This window comes from Notolepis coatsorum (assembly GCF_963971535.1).
Source record: "Notolepis coatsorum genome assembly, chromosome: 15".
Classification (NCBI taxonomy): Eukaryota; Metazoa; Chordata; class Actinopteri; order Aulopiformes; family Paralepididae; genus Notolepis; species Notolepis coatsorum.
Window position 1 is genome coordinate 35,978,292 of NC_140179.1, and position 14,871 is coordinate 35,993,162.

Consider the following 14,871-nt stretch of genomic DNA (forward strand, 5'->3'; position numbering starts at 1 on the left):
ATCTATGGTATATCATTAATTTAACCTTAGGCAACCAAAGTGTTAATAAGCAAACGTTTGTCAGCAGGGTTTTTGGGCTGTATTTCATGTAAAAACTTTTACTGTTAGTTTCCTTGCTCAGCCAGCATTAGCTAACCGAAGCTAGTGGTTAAACAGGCCGGATTAGCTTTGAGCTAACTATCTTTCCCGACCCATGTATTCATTCCATTCTAAACATAACGTTAGTTTACAAAACATGACCCGTCTATATAACGTTGAGGAACAAATTATATAGACGGGTAATGTTTTGAACAACTAACGTTACGTTTAGAATGGAATGCATCGGCAAAGATCCGTTAGCTCAAAGCTATTCCGGCCAGTTTATCAACTTCCTGTCATTTAGAAATATGATTTTATAGTGAAAATCATTACCAAAACGTCCGGAAAAACCTAACGGGAGCATTATAGACGGTCATACAAATGTACAAATGCTATAAGGTGGCAAGAAATGCACTATAAACAATACTTTATGCATCGTTAAAGATCCTTAGCTCAAAGCTATTAAGGCTAATGCTGGCTAACAAGAGGCTAGCGCAAGAAACGACGCGGCAAAGTATTGTTTATAGTGCATTTCTTGCCACCTTATAGCATTTGTACATTTGTATGACCGTCATGTAATGTTGTAATGCTCCCGTTAGGTTTTTCCGGACGTTTTGGTAATGATTTTCACTATAAAATCATATTTCTAAATGACAGGAAGTTGATAAACTGGCCGGAATAGCTTTGAGCTAACGGATATTTGCCGATGCATTCCATTCTAAACGTAACGTTAGTTGTTCAAAACATTACCCGTCTATATAATTTGTTCCTCAACGTTATATAGACGGGTCATGTTTTGTAAACTAACGTTATGTTTAGAATGGAATGAATACATGGGTCGGGAAAGATAGTTAGCTCAAAGCTAATCCGGCCTGTTTAACCACTAGCTTCGGTTAGCTAATGCTGGCTGAGCAAGGAAACTAACAGTAAACGTTTTTACATGAAATACAGCCCAAAAACCCTGCTGACAAACGTTTGCTTATTAAATACATTCTATACTATAATAATACAAACGTTTCATTGCCTCTCTGTGACGACAAAGTTGTTTAAATAAGGGGAGAAAAATAGCTAAAACCAATGTATTTGGATGGGACAGGAAGTGCCATTGGCAACCGGAAGTCAGCCGGAAATGGCTACTTTCAGATTGTGCAAGTGGAGAATTCTACAGTGATCTCACTCATGTGGAGGGCGGCAATACGCCTAGATGCGTAGTCCGCCGGAAATGTACACGAAGAAGAAGAAGAAGAAGAAGAAGAAGAAGAAGAAGAAGAAGAAGAAGAAGAAGAAGAAGAAGAAGAAGAAGAAGAAGAAGAAGAAGAAGAAGAAGAAGAAGAAGAAGAAGAAGAAGAAGAAGAAGAAGAAGAAGAAGAAGGAGAAGGAGAAGGAGAAGGAGAAGGAGAAGGAGAAGGAGAAGAAGAAGGAGAAGGAGAAGAAGAAGAAGAAGAAGGAGAAGAAGAAGACCTGTGCGTTTTTTAGACAGGCGAAATGTATGTCGCCTCAGAGTACATTTGACAACACAACGGGGTCCTTCGTTTAGCGCCAGTTTCAGTCGTTTCAATCAGAGCTCAGCAGAAACCGCCGATTCGAGGAAGCCACTGTAGGTATTTCTTTAGTGTATTGAAATGATTTAAGAGTTCATGCGGAAATGTGATGTTATTTGATTAAAATACACCGAGTAAACAACCACTTCCAATCGGCATAGGTCGTAAATGAGCCGATAAAACCAACCTGCTTCTAACCTGCTGCTATTTAACGTTAGCTCAGCTGTATCAACAGTTTCCCGTTTCCCTATAATCTCTGTGTCATGGCTTGACTTGTTTTACATTACTTGCATTACTCTTTCTAACCGCTACGAGTCTTTTAATGTGGAGGAATATGATCAATATAGTACATGTATTCATTCTATCGTCTTCTCTTCAAGCTATCTGTAGCCCACACAGGGTCATCAGGAATCAGCAGGATCTTCCAAGTTTTGAAAATGGACAGTAAGTAACATGCAAGATTAAGGACGCGAGAGCCCAGTGGTTTATTTCATGTTTGTCATTCACATTATGTGACTTACAGTATACACGTCTGTAAATTGACTGCGGTCAAGTGAGCCGTCTTTTGCTTTTGCGTGGTCAAGTGAGCCGCTCTTGTTTTTCGAGTGCGCGATTAGTTCCAGGTTTACGGTAATGCATTCAAACAACCCTGGGAGGCTGTTGTAATGAACCGACGTGACTTTTGAACACAGTCTCGCAAGTAGATCTTACAGAAATACTTAATATGACATTGAATGCGCATCGAATCAATAGGACGTTTAGTCTAATCAATAGGACGTTTCGTATGTGCAGTATTATTGAACATCGAATCAATAGGACGCGCAGTATATTCGACCACTAAACAAAAGCTACAGACAATTCCACAGAGGAACACTTCCGGTGAGGATTTCAAAGTAAAGGATGGCATGTGGTTCATTTCTATTATTTCATAAGTAGTTTATTACACTGCCATGTTTGTACTTAATACTTCTCAAGACTACTTGCACAAATAATATTAACTACTTTTACTGTGTACTTTGAGTAATTTGAGTTTCAAAGTCCTTTTTATAGAACAATGAGTATTTTCGACTAACTTTGATGTGGGATAAAAAAAAAGATTTTCCCATAAGCACTTTATGAAACTGCCATGGTTGTACTTAGTACCCCTTAGACTACTTGTACAAATTATATGAAATATTTTTACTGTGTACTTTTTGAGTAATTTCAGTTTTAAAGTCCTCAGAATCAGCATTTTCGACTAACTTTGATGTGGGATAAAAAAAGATTTTCCCATAAGCACCTTATGAAACTGCCATGGTTGTACTTAGTACCTCTTAGACTACCTGTACAAATTATATGAAATATTTTTACTGTGTACTTTTTGAGTAATTTCAAAGTCCTCAGAATCAGCATTTTCGACTAACTTTGATGTGGGATAAAAAAAGATTTTCCCATAAGCACCTTATGAAACTGCCATGGTTGTACTTAGTACCTCTTAGACTACCTGTACAAATTATATGAAATATTTTTACTGTGTACTTTTTGAGTAATTTCAGTTTCAAAGTCCCCAGAATCAGCATTTTCAACTAACTTTGATGTGGGATAAAAAAAGATTTTCCCATAAGCACCTTATGAAACTGCCATGGTTGTACTTAGTACCTCTTAGACTACTTGTACAAATTATATGAAATATTTTTACTGTGTACTTTTTGAGTAATTTCAGTTTTAAAGTCCCCAGAATCAGCATTTTCGACTAACTTTGATGTGGGATAAAAAAAGATTTTCCCATAAGCACCTTATGAAACTGCCATGGTTGTACTTAGTACCTCTTAGACTACTTGTACAAATTATATGAAATATTTTTACTGTGTACTTTTTGAGTAATTTGAGTTTCAAAGTCCCCAGAATCAGCATTTTCGACTAACTTTGATGTGGGATAAAAAAAGATTTTCCCATAAGCACCTTATGAAACTGCCATGGTTGTACTTAGTACCTCTTAGACTACCTGTACAAATTATATGAAATATTTTTACTGTGTACTTTTTGAGTAATTTCAGTTTCAAAGTCCCCAGAATCAGCATTTTCGACTAACTTTGATGTGGGATAAAACAAGATTTTCCCATAAGCACCTTATGAAACTGCCATGGTTGTACTTAGTACCTCTTAGACTACCTGTACAAATTATATGAAATATTTTTACTGTGTACTTTTTGAGTAATTTCAGTTTCAAAGTCCCCAGAATCAGCATTTTCGACTAACTTTGATGTGGGATAAAAAAAGATTTTCCCATAAGCACCTTATGAAACTGCCATGGTTGTACTTAGTACCTCTTAGACTACTTGTACAAATTATATGAAATATTTTTACTGTGTACTTTTTGAGTAATTTCAGTTTTAAAGTCCCCAGAATCAGCATTTTCGACTAACTTTGATGTGGGATAAAAAAAGATTTTCCCATAAGCACCTTATGAAACTGCCATGGTTGTACTTAGTACCTCTTAGACTACTTGTACAAATTATATGAAATATTTTTACTGTGTACTTTTTGAGTAATTTCAGTTTCAAAGTCCCCAGAATCAGCATTTTCGACTAACTTTGATGTGGGATAAAAAAAGATTTTCCCATAAGCACCTTATGAAACTGCCATGGTTGTACTTAGTACCTCTTAGACTACTTGTACAAATTATATGAAATATTTTTACTGTGTACTTTTCGAGTAATTTCAGTTTTAAAGTCCCCAGAATCAGCATTTTCGACTAACTTTGATGTGGGATAAAAAAAAGATTTTCCCATAAGCACCTTATGAAACTGCCATGGTTGTACTTAGTACCTCTTAGACTACTTGTACAAATTATATGAAATATTTTTACTGTGTACTTTTTGAGTAATTTGAGTTTCAAAGTCCCCAGAATCAGCATTTTCGACTAACTTTGATGTGGGATAAAAAAAGATTTTCCCATAAGCACCTTATGAAACTGCCATGGTTGTACTTAGTACCTCTTAGACTACTTGTACAAATTATATGAAATACTTTTACTGTGTACTTTTTGAGTAATTTCAGTTTTAAAGTCCCCAGAATCAGCATTTTCGACTAACTTTGATGTGGGATAAAAAAAGATTTTCCCATAAGCACCTTATGAAACTGCCATGGTTGTACTTAGTACCTCTTAGACTACCTGTACAAATTATATGAAATATTTTTACTGTGTACTTTTTGAGTAATTTCAGTTTCAAAGTCCCCAGAATCAGCATTTTCGACTAACTTTGATGTGGGATAAAAAAAGATTTTCCCATAAGCACCTTATGAAACTGCCATGGTTGTACTTAGTACCTCTTAGACTACCTGTACAAATTATATGAAATATTTTTACTGTGTACTTTTTGAGTAATTTCAAAGTCCTCAGAATCAGCATTTTCGACTAACTTTGATGTGGGATAAAAAAAGATTTTCCCATAAGCACCTTATGAAACTGCCATGGTTGTACTTAGTACCTCTTAGACTACTTGTACAAATTATATGAAATATTTTTACTGTGTACTTTTTGAGTAATTTCAGTTTCAAAGTCCCCAGAATCAGCATTTTCGACTAACTTTGATGTGGGATAAAAAAAGATTTTCCCATAAGCACCTTATGAAACTGCCATGGTTGTACTTAGTACCTCTTAGACTACTTGTACAAATTATATGAAATATTTTTACTGTGTACTTTTTGAGTAATTTGAGTTTCAAAGTCCCCAGAATCAGCATTTTCGACTAACTTTGATGTGGGATAAAAAAAGATTTTCCCATAAGCACCTTATGAAACTGCCATGGTTGTACTTAGTACCTCTTAGACTACTTGTACAAATTATATGAAATATTTTTACTGTGTACTTTTTGAGTAATTTCAGTTTTAAAGTCCCCAGAATCAGCATTTTCGACTAACTTTGATGTGGGATAAAAAAAGATGTTCCCATAAGCACCTTATGAAACTGCCATGGTTGTACTTAGTACCTCTTAGACTACTTGTACAAATTATATGAAATATTTTTACTGTGTACTTTTTGAGTAATTTGAGTTTCAAAGTCCCCAGAATCAGCATTTTCGACTAACTTTGATGTGGGATAAAAAAAGATTTTCCCATAAGCACCTTATGAAACTGCCATGGTTGTACTTAGTACCTCTTAGACTACCTGTACAAATTATATGAAATATTTTTACTGTGTACTTTTTGAGTAATTTCAGTTTCAAAGTCCCCAGAATCAGCATTTTCGACTAACTTTGATGTGGGATAAAAAAAGATTTTCCCATAAGCACCTTATGAAACTGCCATGGTTGTACTTAGTACCTCTTAGACTACTTGTACAAATTATATGAAATATTTTTACTGTGTACTTTTTGAGTAATTTCAGTTTTAAAGTCCCCAGAATCAGCATTTTCGACTAACTTTGATGTGGGGTAAAAAAAGATTTTCCCATAAGCACCTTATGAAACTGCCATGGTTGTACTTAGTACCTCTTAGACTACTTGTACAAATTATATGAAATATTTTTACTGTGTACTTTTTGAGTAATTTGAGTTTCAAAGTCCCCAGAATCAGCATTTTCGACTAACTTTGATGTGGGATAAAAAAAGATTTTCCCATAAGCACCTTATGAAACTGCCATGGTTGTACTTAGTACCTCTTAGACTACCTGTACAAATTATATGAAATATTTTTACTGTGTACTTTTTGAGTAATTTGAGTTTCAAAGTCCTCAGAATCAGCATTTTCGACTAACTTTGATGTGGGATAAAAAAAGATTTTCCCATAAGCACCTTATGAAACTGCCATGGTTGTACTTAGTACCTCTTAGACTACTTGTACAAATTATATGAAATATTTTTACTGTGTACTTTTTGAGTAATTTCAGTTTCAAAGTCCCCAGAATCAGCATTTTCGACTAACTTTGATGTGGGATAAAAAAAGATTTTCCCATAAGCACCTTATGAAACTGCCATGGTTGTACTTAGTACCTCTTAGACTACCTGTACAAATTATATGAAATATTTTTACTGTGTACTTTTTGAGTAATTTGAGTTTCAAAGTCCTCAGAATCAGCATTTTCGACTAACTTTGATGTGGGATAAAAAAAGATTTTCCCATAAGCACCTTATGAAACTGCCATGGTTGTACTTAGTACCTCTTAGACTACTTGTACAAATTATATGAAATATTTTTACTGTGTACTTTTTGAGTAATTTCAGTTTCAAAGTCCCCAGAATCAGCATTTTCGACTAACTTTGATGTGGGATAAAAAAAGATTTTCCCATAAGCACCTTATGAAACTGCCATGGTTGTACTTAGTACCTCTTAGACTACTTGTACAAATTATATGAAATATTTTTACTGTGTACTTTTTGAGTAATTTGAGTTTCAAAGTCCCCAGAATCAGCATTTTCGACTAACTTTGATGTGGGATAAAAAAAGATTTTCCCATAAGCACCTTATGAAACTGCCATGGTTGTACTTAGTACCTCTTAGACTACTTGTACAAATTATATGAAATATTTTTACTGTGTACTTTTTGAGTAATTTCAGTTTTAAAGTCCCCAGAATCAGCATTTTCGACTAACTTTGATGTGGGATAAAAAAAGATGTTCCCATAAGCACCTTATGAAACTGCCATGGTTGTACTTAGTACCTCTTAGACTACTTGTACAAATTATATGAAATATTTTTACTGTGTACTTTTTGAGTAATTTGAGTTTCAAAGTCCCCAGAATCAGCATTTTCGACTAACTTTGATGTGGGATAAAAAAAGATTTTCCCATAAGCACCTTATGAAACTGCCATGGTTGTACTTAGTACCTCTTAGACTACCTGTACAAATTATATGAAATATTTTTACTGTGTACTTTTTGAGTAATTTGAGTTTCAAAGTCCCCAGAATCAGCATTTTCGACTAACTTTGATGTGGGATAACATAAGCACCTTATGAAACTGCCATGGTTGTACTTAGTACCTCTTAGACTACCTGTACAAATTATATGAAATATTTTTACTGTGTACTTTTTGAGTAATTTCAGTTTCAAAGTCCCCAGAATCAGCATTTTCGACTAACTTTGATGTGGGATAAAAAAAGATTTTCCCATAAGCACCTTATGAAACTGCCATGGTTGTACTTAGTACCTCTTAGACTACCTGTACAAATTATATGAAATATTTTTACTGTGTACTTTTTGAGTAATTTGAGTTTCAAAGTCCCCAGAATCAGCATTTTCGACTAACTTTGATGTGGGATAAAAAAAGATTTTCCCATAAGCACCTTATGAAACTGCCATGGTTGTACTTAGTACCTCTTAGACTACTTGTACAAATTATATGAAATATTTTTACTGTGTACTTTTTGAGTAATTTCAGTTTTAAAGTCCCCAGAATCAGCATTTTCGACTAACTTTGATGTGGGATAAAAAAAGATTTTCCCATAAGCACCTTATGAAACTGCCATGGTTGTACTTAGTACCTCTTAGACTACTTGTACAAATTATATGAAATATTTTTACTGTGTACTTTTTGAGTAATTTGAGTTTCAAAGTCCCCAGAATCAGCATTTTCGACTAACTTTGATGTGGGATAAAAAAAAGATTTTCCCATAAGCACCTTATGAAACTGCCATGGTTGTACTTAGTACCTCTTAGACTACTTGTACAAATTATATGAAATATTTTTACTGTGTACTTTTTGAGTAATTTGAGTTTCAAAGTCCCCAGAATCAGCATTTTCGACTAACTTTGATGTGGGATAAAAAAAGATTTTCCCATAAGCACCTTATGAAACTGCCATGGTTGTACTTAGTACCTCTTAGACTACTTGTACAAATTATATGAAATACTTTTACTGTGTACTTTTTGAGTAATTTCAGTTTTAAAGTCCCCAGAATCAGCATTTTCGACTAACTTTGATGTGGGATAAAAAAAGATTTTCCCATAAGCACCTTATGAAACTGCCATGGTTGTACTTAGTACCTCTTAGACTACCTGTACAAATTATATGAAATATTTTTACTGTGTACTTTTTGAGTAATTTCAGTTTCAAAGTCCCCAGAATCAGCATTTTCGACTAACTTTGATGTGGGATAAAAAAAGATTTTCCCATAAGCACCTTATGAAACTGCCATGGTTGTACTTAGTACCTCTTAGACTACCTGTACAAATTATATGAAATATTTTTACTGTGTACTTTTTGAGTAATTTCAAAGTCCTCAGAATCAGCATTTTCGACTAACTTTGATGTGGGATAAAAAAAGATTTTCCCATAAGCACCTTATGAAACTGCCATGGTTGTACTTAGTACCTCTTAGACTACTTGTACAAATTATATGAAATATTTTTACTGTGTACTTTTTGAGTAATTTCAGTTTCAAAGTCCCCAGAATCAGCATTTTCGACTAACTTTGATGTGGGATAAAAAAAGATTTTCCCATAAGCACCTTATGAAACTGCCATGGTTGTACTTAGTACCTCTTAGACTACTTGTACAAATTATATGAAATATTTTTACTGTGTACTTTTTGAGTAATTTGAGTTTCAAAGTCCCCAGAATCAGCATTTTCGACTAACTTTGATGTGGGATAAAAAAAGATTTTCCCATAAGCACCTTATGAAACTGCCATGGTTGTACTTAGTACCTCTTAGACTACTTGTACAAATTATATGAAATATTTTTACTGTGTACTTTTTGAGTAATTTGAGTTTCAAAGTCCCCAGAATCAGCATTTTCGACTAACTTTGATGTGGGATAAAAAAAGATTTTCCCATAAGCACCTTATGAAACTGCCATGGTTGTACTTAGTACCTCTTAGACTACTTGTACAAATTATATGAAATATTTTTACTGTGTACTTTTTGAGTAATTTCAGTTTTAAAGTCCCCAGAATCAGCATTTTCGACTAACTTTGATGTGGGATAAAAAAAGATTTTCCCATAAGCACCTTATGAAACTGCCATGGTTGTACTTAGTACCTCTTAGACTACTTGTACAAATTATATGAAATATTTTTACTGTGTACTTTTTGAGTAATTTGAGTTTCAAAGTCCCCAGAATCAGCATTTTCGACTAACTTTGATGTGGGATAAAAAAAAGATTTTCCCATAAGCACCTTATGAAACTGCCATGGTTGTACTTAGTACCTCTTAGACTACTTGTACAAATTATATGAAATATTTTTACTGTGTACTTTTTGAGTAATTTGAGTTTCAAAGTCCCCAGAATCAGCATTTTCGACTAACTTTGATGTGGGATAAAAAAAGATTTTCCCATAAGCACCTTATGAAACTGCCATGGTTGTACTTAGTACCTCTTAGACTACTTGTACAAATTATATGAAATATTTTTACTGTGTACTTTTTGAGTAATTTCAAAGTCCTCAGAATCAGCATTTTCGACTAACTTTGATGTGGGATAAAAAAAGATTTTCCCATAAGCACCTTATGAAACTGCCATGGTTGTACTTAGTACCTCTTAGACTACTTGTACAAATTATATGAAATATTTTTACTGTGTACTTTTTGAGTAATTTGAGTTTCAAAGTCCCCAGAATCAGCATTTTCGACTAACTTTGATGTGGGATAACATAAGCACCTTATGAAACTGCCATGGTTGTACTTAGTACCTCTTAGACTACCTGTACAAATTATATGAAATATTTTTACTGTGTACTTTTTGAGTAATTTGAGTTTCAAAGTCCCCAGAATCAGCATTTTCGACTAACTTTGATGTGGGATAAAAAAAGATTTTCCCATAAGCACCTTATGAAACTGCCATGGTTGTACTTAGTACCTCTTAGACTACCTGTACAAATTATATGAAATATTTTTACTGTGTACTTTTTGAGTAATTTCAGTTTCAAAGTCCCCAGAATCAGCATTTTCGACTAACTTTGATGTGGGATAAAAAAAGATTTTCCCATAAGCACCTTATGAAACTGCCATGGTTGTACTTAGTACCTCTTAGACTACCTGTACAAATTATATGAAATATTTTTACTGTGTACTTTTTGAGTAATTTGAGTTTCAAAGTCCTCAGAATCAGCATTTTCGACTAACTTTGATGTGGGATAAAAAAAGATTTTCCCATAAGCACCTTATGAAACTGCCATGGTTGTACTTAGTACCTCTTAGACTACCTGTACAAATTATATGAAATATTTTTACTGTGTACTTTTTGAGTAATTTCAGTTTCAAAGTCCCCAGAATCAGCATTTTCGACTAACTTTGATGTGGGATAACATAAGCACCTTATGAAACTGCCATGGTTGTACTTAGTACCTCTTAGACTACCTGTACAAATTATATGAAATATTTTTACTGTGTACTTTTTGAGTAATTTGAGTTTCAAAGTCCTCAGAATCAGCATTTTCGACTAACTTTGATGTGGGATAAAAAAAGATTTTCCCATAAGCACCTTATGAAACTGCCATGGTTGTACTTAGTACCTCTTAGACTACCTGTACAAATTATATGAAATATTTTTACTGTGTACTTTTTGAGTAATTTGAGTTTCAAAGTCCCCAGAATCAGCATTTTCGACTAACTTTGATGTGGGATAAAAAAAGATTTTCCCATAAGCACCTTATGAAACTGCCATGGTTGTACTTAGTACCTCTTAGACTACTTGTACAAATTATATGAAATATTTTTACTGTGTACTTTTTGAGTAATTTGAGTTTCAAAGTCCCCAGAATCAGCATTTTCGACTAACTTTGATGTGGGATAAAAAAAGATTTTCCCATAAGCACCTTATGAAACTGCCATGGTTGTACTTAGTACCTCTTAGACTACGTGTACAAATTATATGAAATATTTTTACTGTGTACTTTTTGAGTAATTTCAGTTTTAAAGTCCCCAGAATCAGCATTTTCGACTAACTTTGATGTGGGATAAAAAGATTTTCCCATAAGCACCTTATGAAACTGCCATGGTTGTACTTAGTACCTCTTAGACTACTTGTACAAATTATATGAAATATTTTTACTGTGTACTTTTTGAGTAATTTGAGTTTCAAAGTCCCCAGAATCAGCATTTTCGACTAACTTTGATGTGGGATAAAAAAAGATTTTCCCATAAGCACCTTATGAAACTGCCATGGTTGTACTTAGTACCTCTTAGACTACCTGTACAAATTATATGAAATATTTTTACTGTGTACAGTTTCATAAAGTGCTTATGGGAAGAATTGTTTTTATCCAACATCAAAGTTAGTCGAAAATGCTGATTCTGAGGACTTTGAAACTCAAATTACTCAAAAAGTACACAGTAAAAATATTTCATATAATTTGTACAAGTAGTCTAAGAGGTACTAAGTACAACCATGGCAGTTTCATAAGGTGCTTATGGGAAAATCTTTTTTTATCCCACATCAAAGTTAGTCGAAAATGCTGATTCTGAGGACTTTGAAACTCAAATTACTCAAAAAGTACACAGTAAAAATATTTCATATAATTTGTACAGGTAGTCTAAGAGGTACTAAGTACAACCATGGCAGTTTCATAAGGTGCTTATGGGAAAATCTTTTTTTATCCCACATCAAAGTTAGTCGAAAATGCTGATTCTGGGGACTTTAAAACTGAAATTACTCAAAAAGTACACAGTAAAAATATTTCATATAATTTGTACAAGTAGTCTAAGAGGTACTAAGTACAACCATGGCAGTTTCATAAGGTGCTTATGGGAAAATCTTTTTTTATCCCACATCAAAGTTAGTCGAAAATGCTGATTCTGAGGACTTTGAAACTCAAATTACTCAAAAAGTACACAGTAAAAATATTTCATATAATTTGTACAGGTAGTCTAAGAGGTACTAAGTACAACCATGGCAGTTTCATAAGGTGCTTATGGGAAAATCTTTTTTTATCCCACATCAAAGTTAGTCGAAAATGCTGATTCTGGGGACTTTAAAACTGAAATTACTCAAAAAGTACACAGTAAAAATATTTCATATAATTTGTACAAGTAGTCTAAGAGGTACTAAGTACAACCATGGCAGTTTCATAAGGTGCTTATGGGAAAATCTTTTTTTATCCCACATCAAAGTTAGTCGAAAATGCTGATTCTGGGGACTTTAAAACTGAAATTACTCAAAAAGTACACAGTAAAAATATTTCATATAATTTGTACAAGTAGTCTAAGAGGTACTAAGTACAACCATGGCAGTTTCATAAGGTGCTTATGGGAAAATCTTTTTTTATCCCACATCAAAGTTAGTCGAAAATGCTGATTCTGGGGACTTTGAAACTGAAATTACTCAAAAAGTACACAGTAAAAATATTTCATATAATTTGTACAGGTAGTCTAAGAGGTACTAAGTACAACCATGGCAGTTTCATAAGGTGCTTATGGGAAAATCTTTTTTTATCCCACATCAAAGTTAGTCGAAAATGCTGATTCTGGGGACTTTGAAACTCAAATTACTCAAAAAGTACACAGTAAAAATATTTCATATAATTTGTACAAGTAGTCTAAGAGGTACTAAGTACAACCATGGCAGTTTCATAAGGTGCTTATGGGAAAATCTTTTTTTATCCCACATCAAAGTTAGTCGAAAATGCTGATTCTGGGGACTTTAAAACTGAAATTACTCAAAAAGTACACAGTAAAAATATTTCATATAATTTGTACAAGTAGTCTAAGAGGTACTAAGTACAACCATGGCAGTTTCATAAGGTGCTTATGGGAAAATCTTTTTTTATCCCACATCAAAGTTAGTCGAAAATGCTGATTCTGGGGACTTTGAAACTCAAATTACTCAAAAAGTACACAGTAAAAATATTTCATATAATTTGTACAGGTAGTCTAAGAGGTACTAAGTACAACCATGGCAGTTTCATAAGGTGCTTATGGGAAAATCTTTTTTTATCCCACATCAAAGTTAGTCGAAAATGCTGATTCTGGGGACTTTGAAACTGAAATTACTCAAAAAGTACACAGTAAAAATATTTCATATAATTTGTACAGGTAGTCTAAGAGGTACTAAGTACAACCATGGCAGTTTCATAAGGTGCTTATGGGAAAATCTTTTTTTATCCCACATCAAAGTTAGTCGAAAATGCTGATTCTGGGGACTTTAAAACTGAAATTACTCAAAAAGTACACAGTAAAAATATTTCATATAATTTGTACAGGTAGTCTAAGAGGTACTAAGTACAACCATGGCAGTTTCATAAGGTGCTTATGGGAAAATCTTTTTTTATCCCACATCAAAGTTAGTCGAAAATGCTGATTCTGGGGACTTTGAAACTGAAATTACTCAAAAAGTACACAGTAAAAATATTTCATATAATTTGTACAGGTAGTCTAAGAGGTACTAAGTACAACCATGGCAGTTTCATAAGGTGCTTATGGGAAAATCTTTTTTTATCCCACATCAAAGTTAGTCGAAAATGCTGATTCTGGGGACTTTGAAACTGAAATTACTCAAAAAGTACACAGTAAAAATATTTCATATAATTTGTACAGGTAGTCTAAGAGGTACTAAGTACAACCATGGCAGTTTCATAAGGTGCTTATGGGAAAATCTTTTTTTATCCCACATCAAAGTTAGTCGAAAATGCTGATTCTGGGGACTTTGAAACTCAAATTACTCAAAAAGTACACAGTAAAAATATTTCATATAATTTGTACAGGTAGTCTAAGAGGTACTAAGTACAACCATGGCAGTTTCATAAGGTGCTTATGGGAAAATCTTTTTTTATCCCACATCAAAGTTAGTCGAAAATGCTGATTCTGGGGACTTTGAAACTGAAATTACTCAAAAAGTACACAGTAAAAATATTTCATATAATTTGTACAGGTAGTCTAAGAGGTACTAAGTACAACCATGGCAGTTTCATAAGGTGCTTATGGGAAAATCTTTTTTTATCCCACATCAAAGTTAGTCGAAAATGCTGATTCTGGGGACTTTAAAACTGAAATTACTCAAAAAGTACACAGTAAAAATATTTCATATAATTTGTACAAGTAGTCTAAGAGGTACTAAGTACAACCATGGCAGTTTCATAAGGTGCTTATGGGAAAATCTTTTTTTATCCCACATCAAAGTTAGTCGAAAATGCTGATTCTGGGGACTTTGAAACTGAAATTACTCAAAAAGTACACAGTAAAAATATTTCATATAATTTGTACAGGTAGTCTAAGAGGTACTAAGTACAACCATGGCAGTTTCATAAGGTGCTTATGGGAAAATCTTTTTTTATCCCACATCAAAGTTAGTCGAAAATGCTGATTCTGGGGACTTTGAAACTCAAATTACTCAAAAA

General features: G+C 33.6%; 1 protein-coding gene across 2 annotated transcripts in view; it reads left to right on the top strand.

The window, feature by feature from the left end:
- The first annotated feature begins 1,558 nt into the window (after positions 1-1,558).
- Positions 1,559-14,871, top strand: part of LOC311241294 (uncharacterized protein) — a 39,755-nt gene continuing 26,442 nt past the window's right edge. For both annotated transcript variants that reach the window (XM_084330068.1, XM_084330069.1), the window contains exons 1-2: positions 1,559-1,675; positions 2,000-2,063. In XM_084330068.1, coding sequence (XP_084186194.1) covers positions 2,057-2,063 — 7 coding nt within the window. In that variant the 5' untranslated portion in view covers positions 1,559-1,675; positions 2,000-2,056. The remainder of the gene's footprint in view (positions 1,676-1,999; positions 2,064-14,871) is intronic.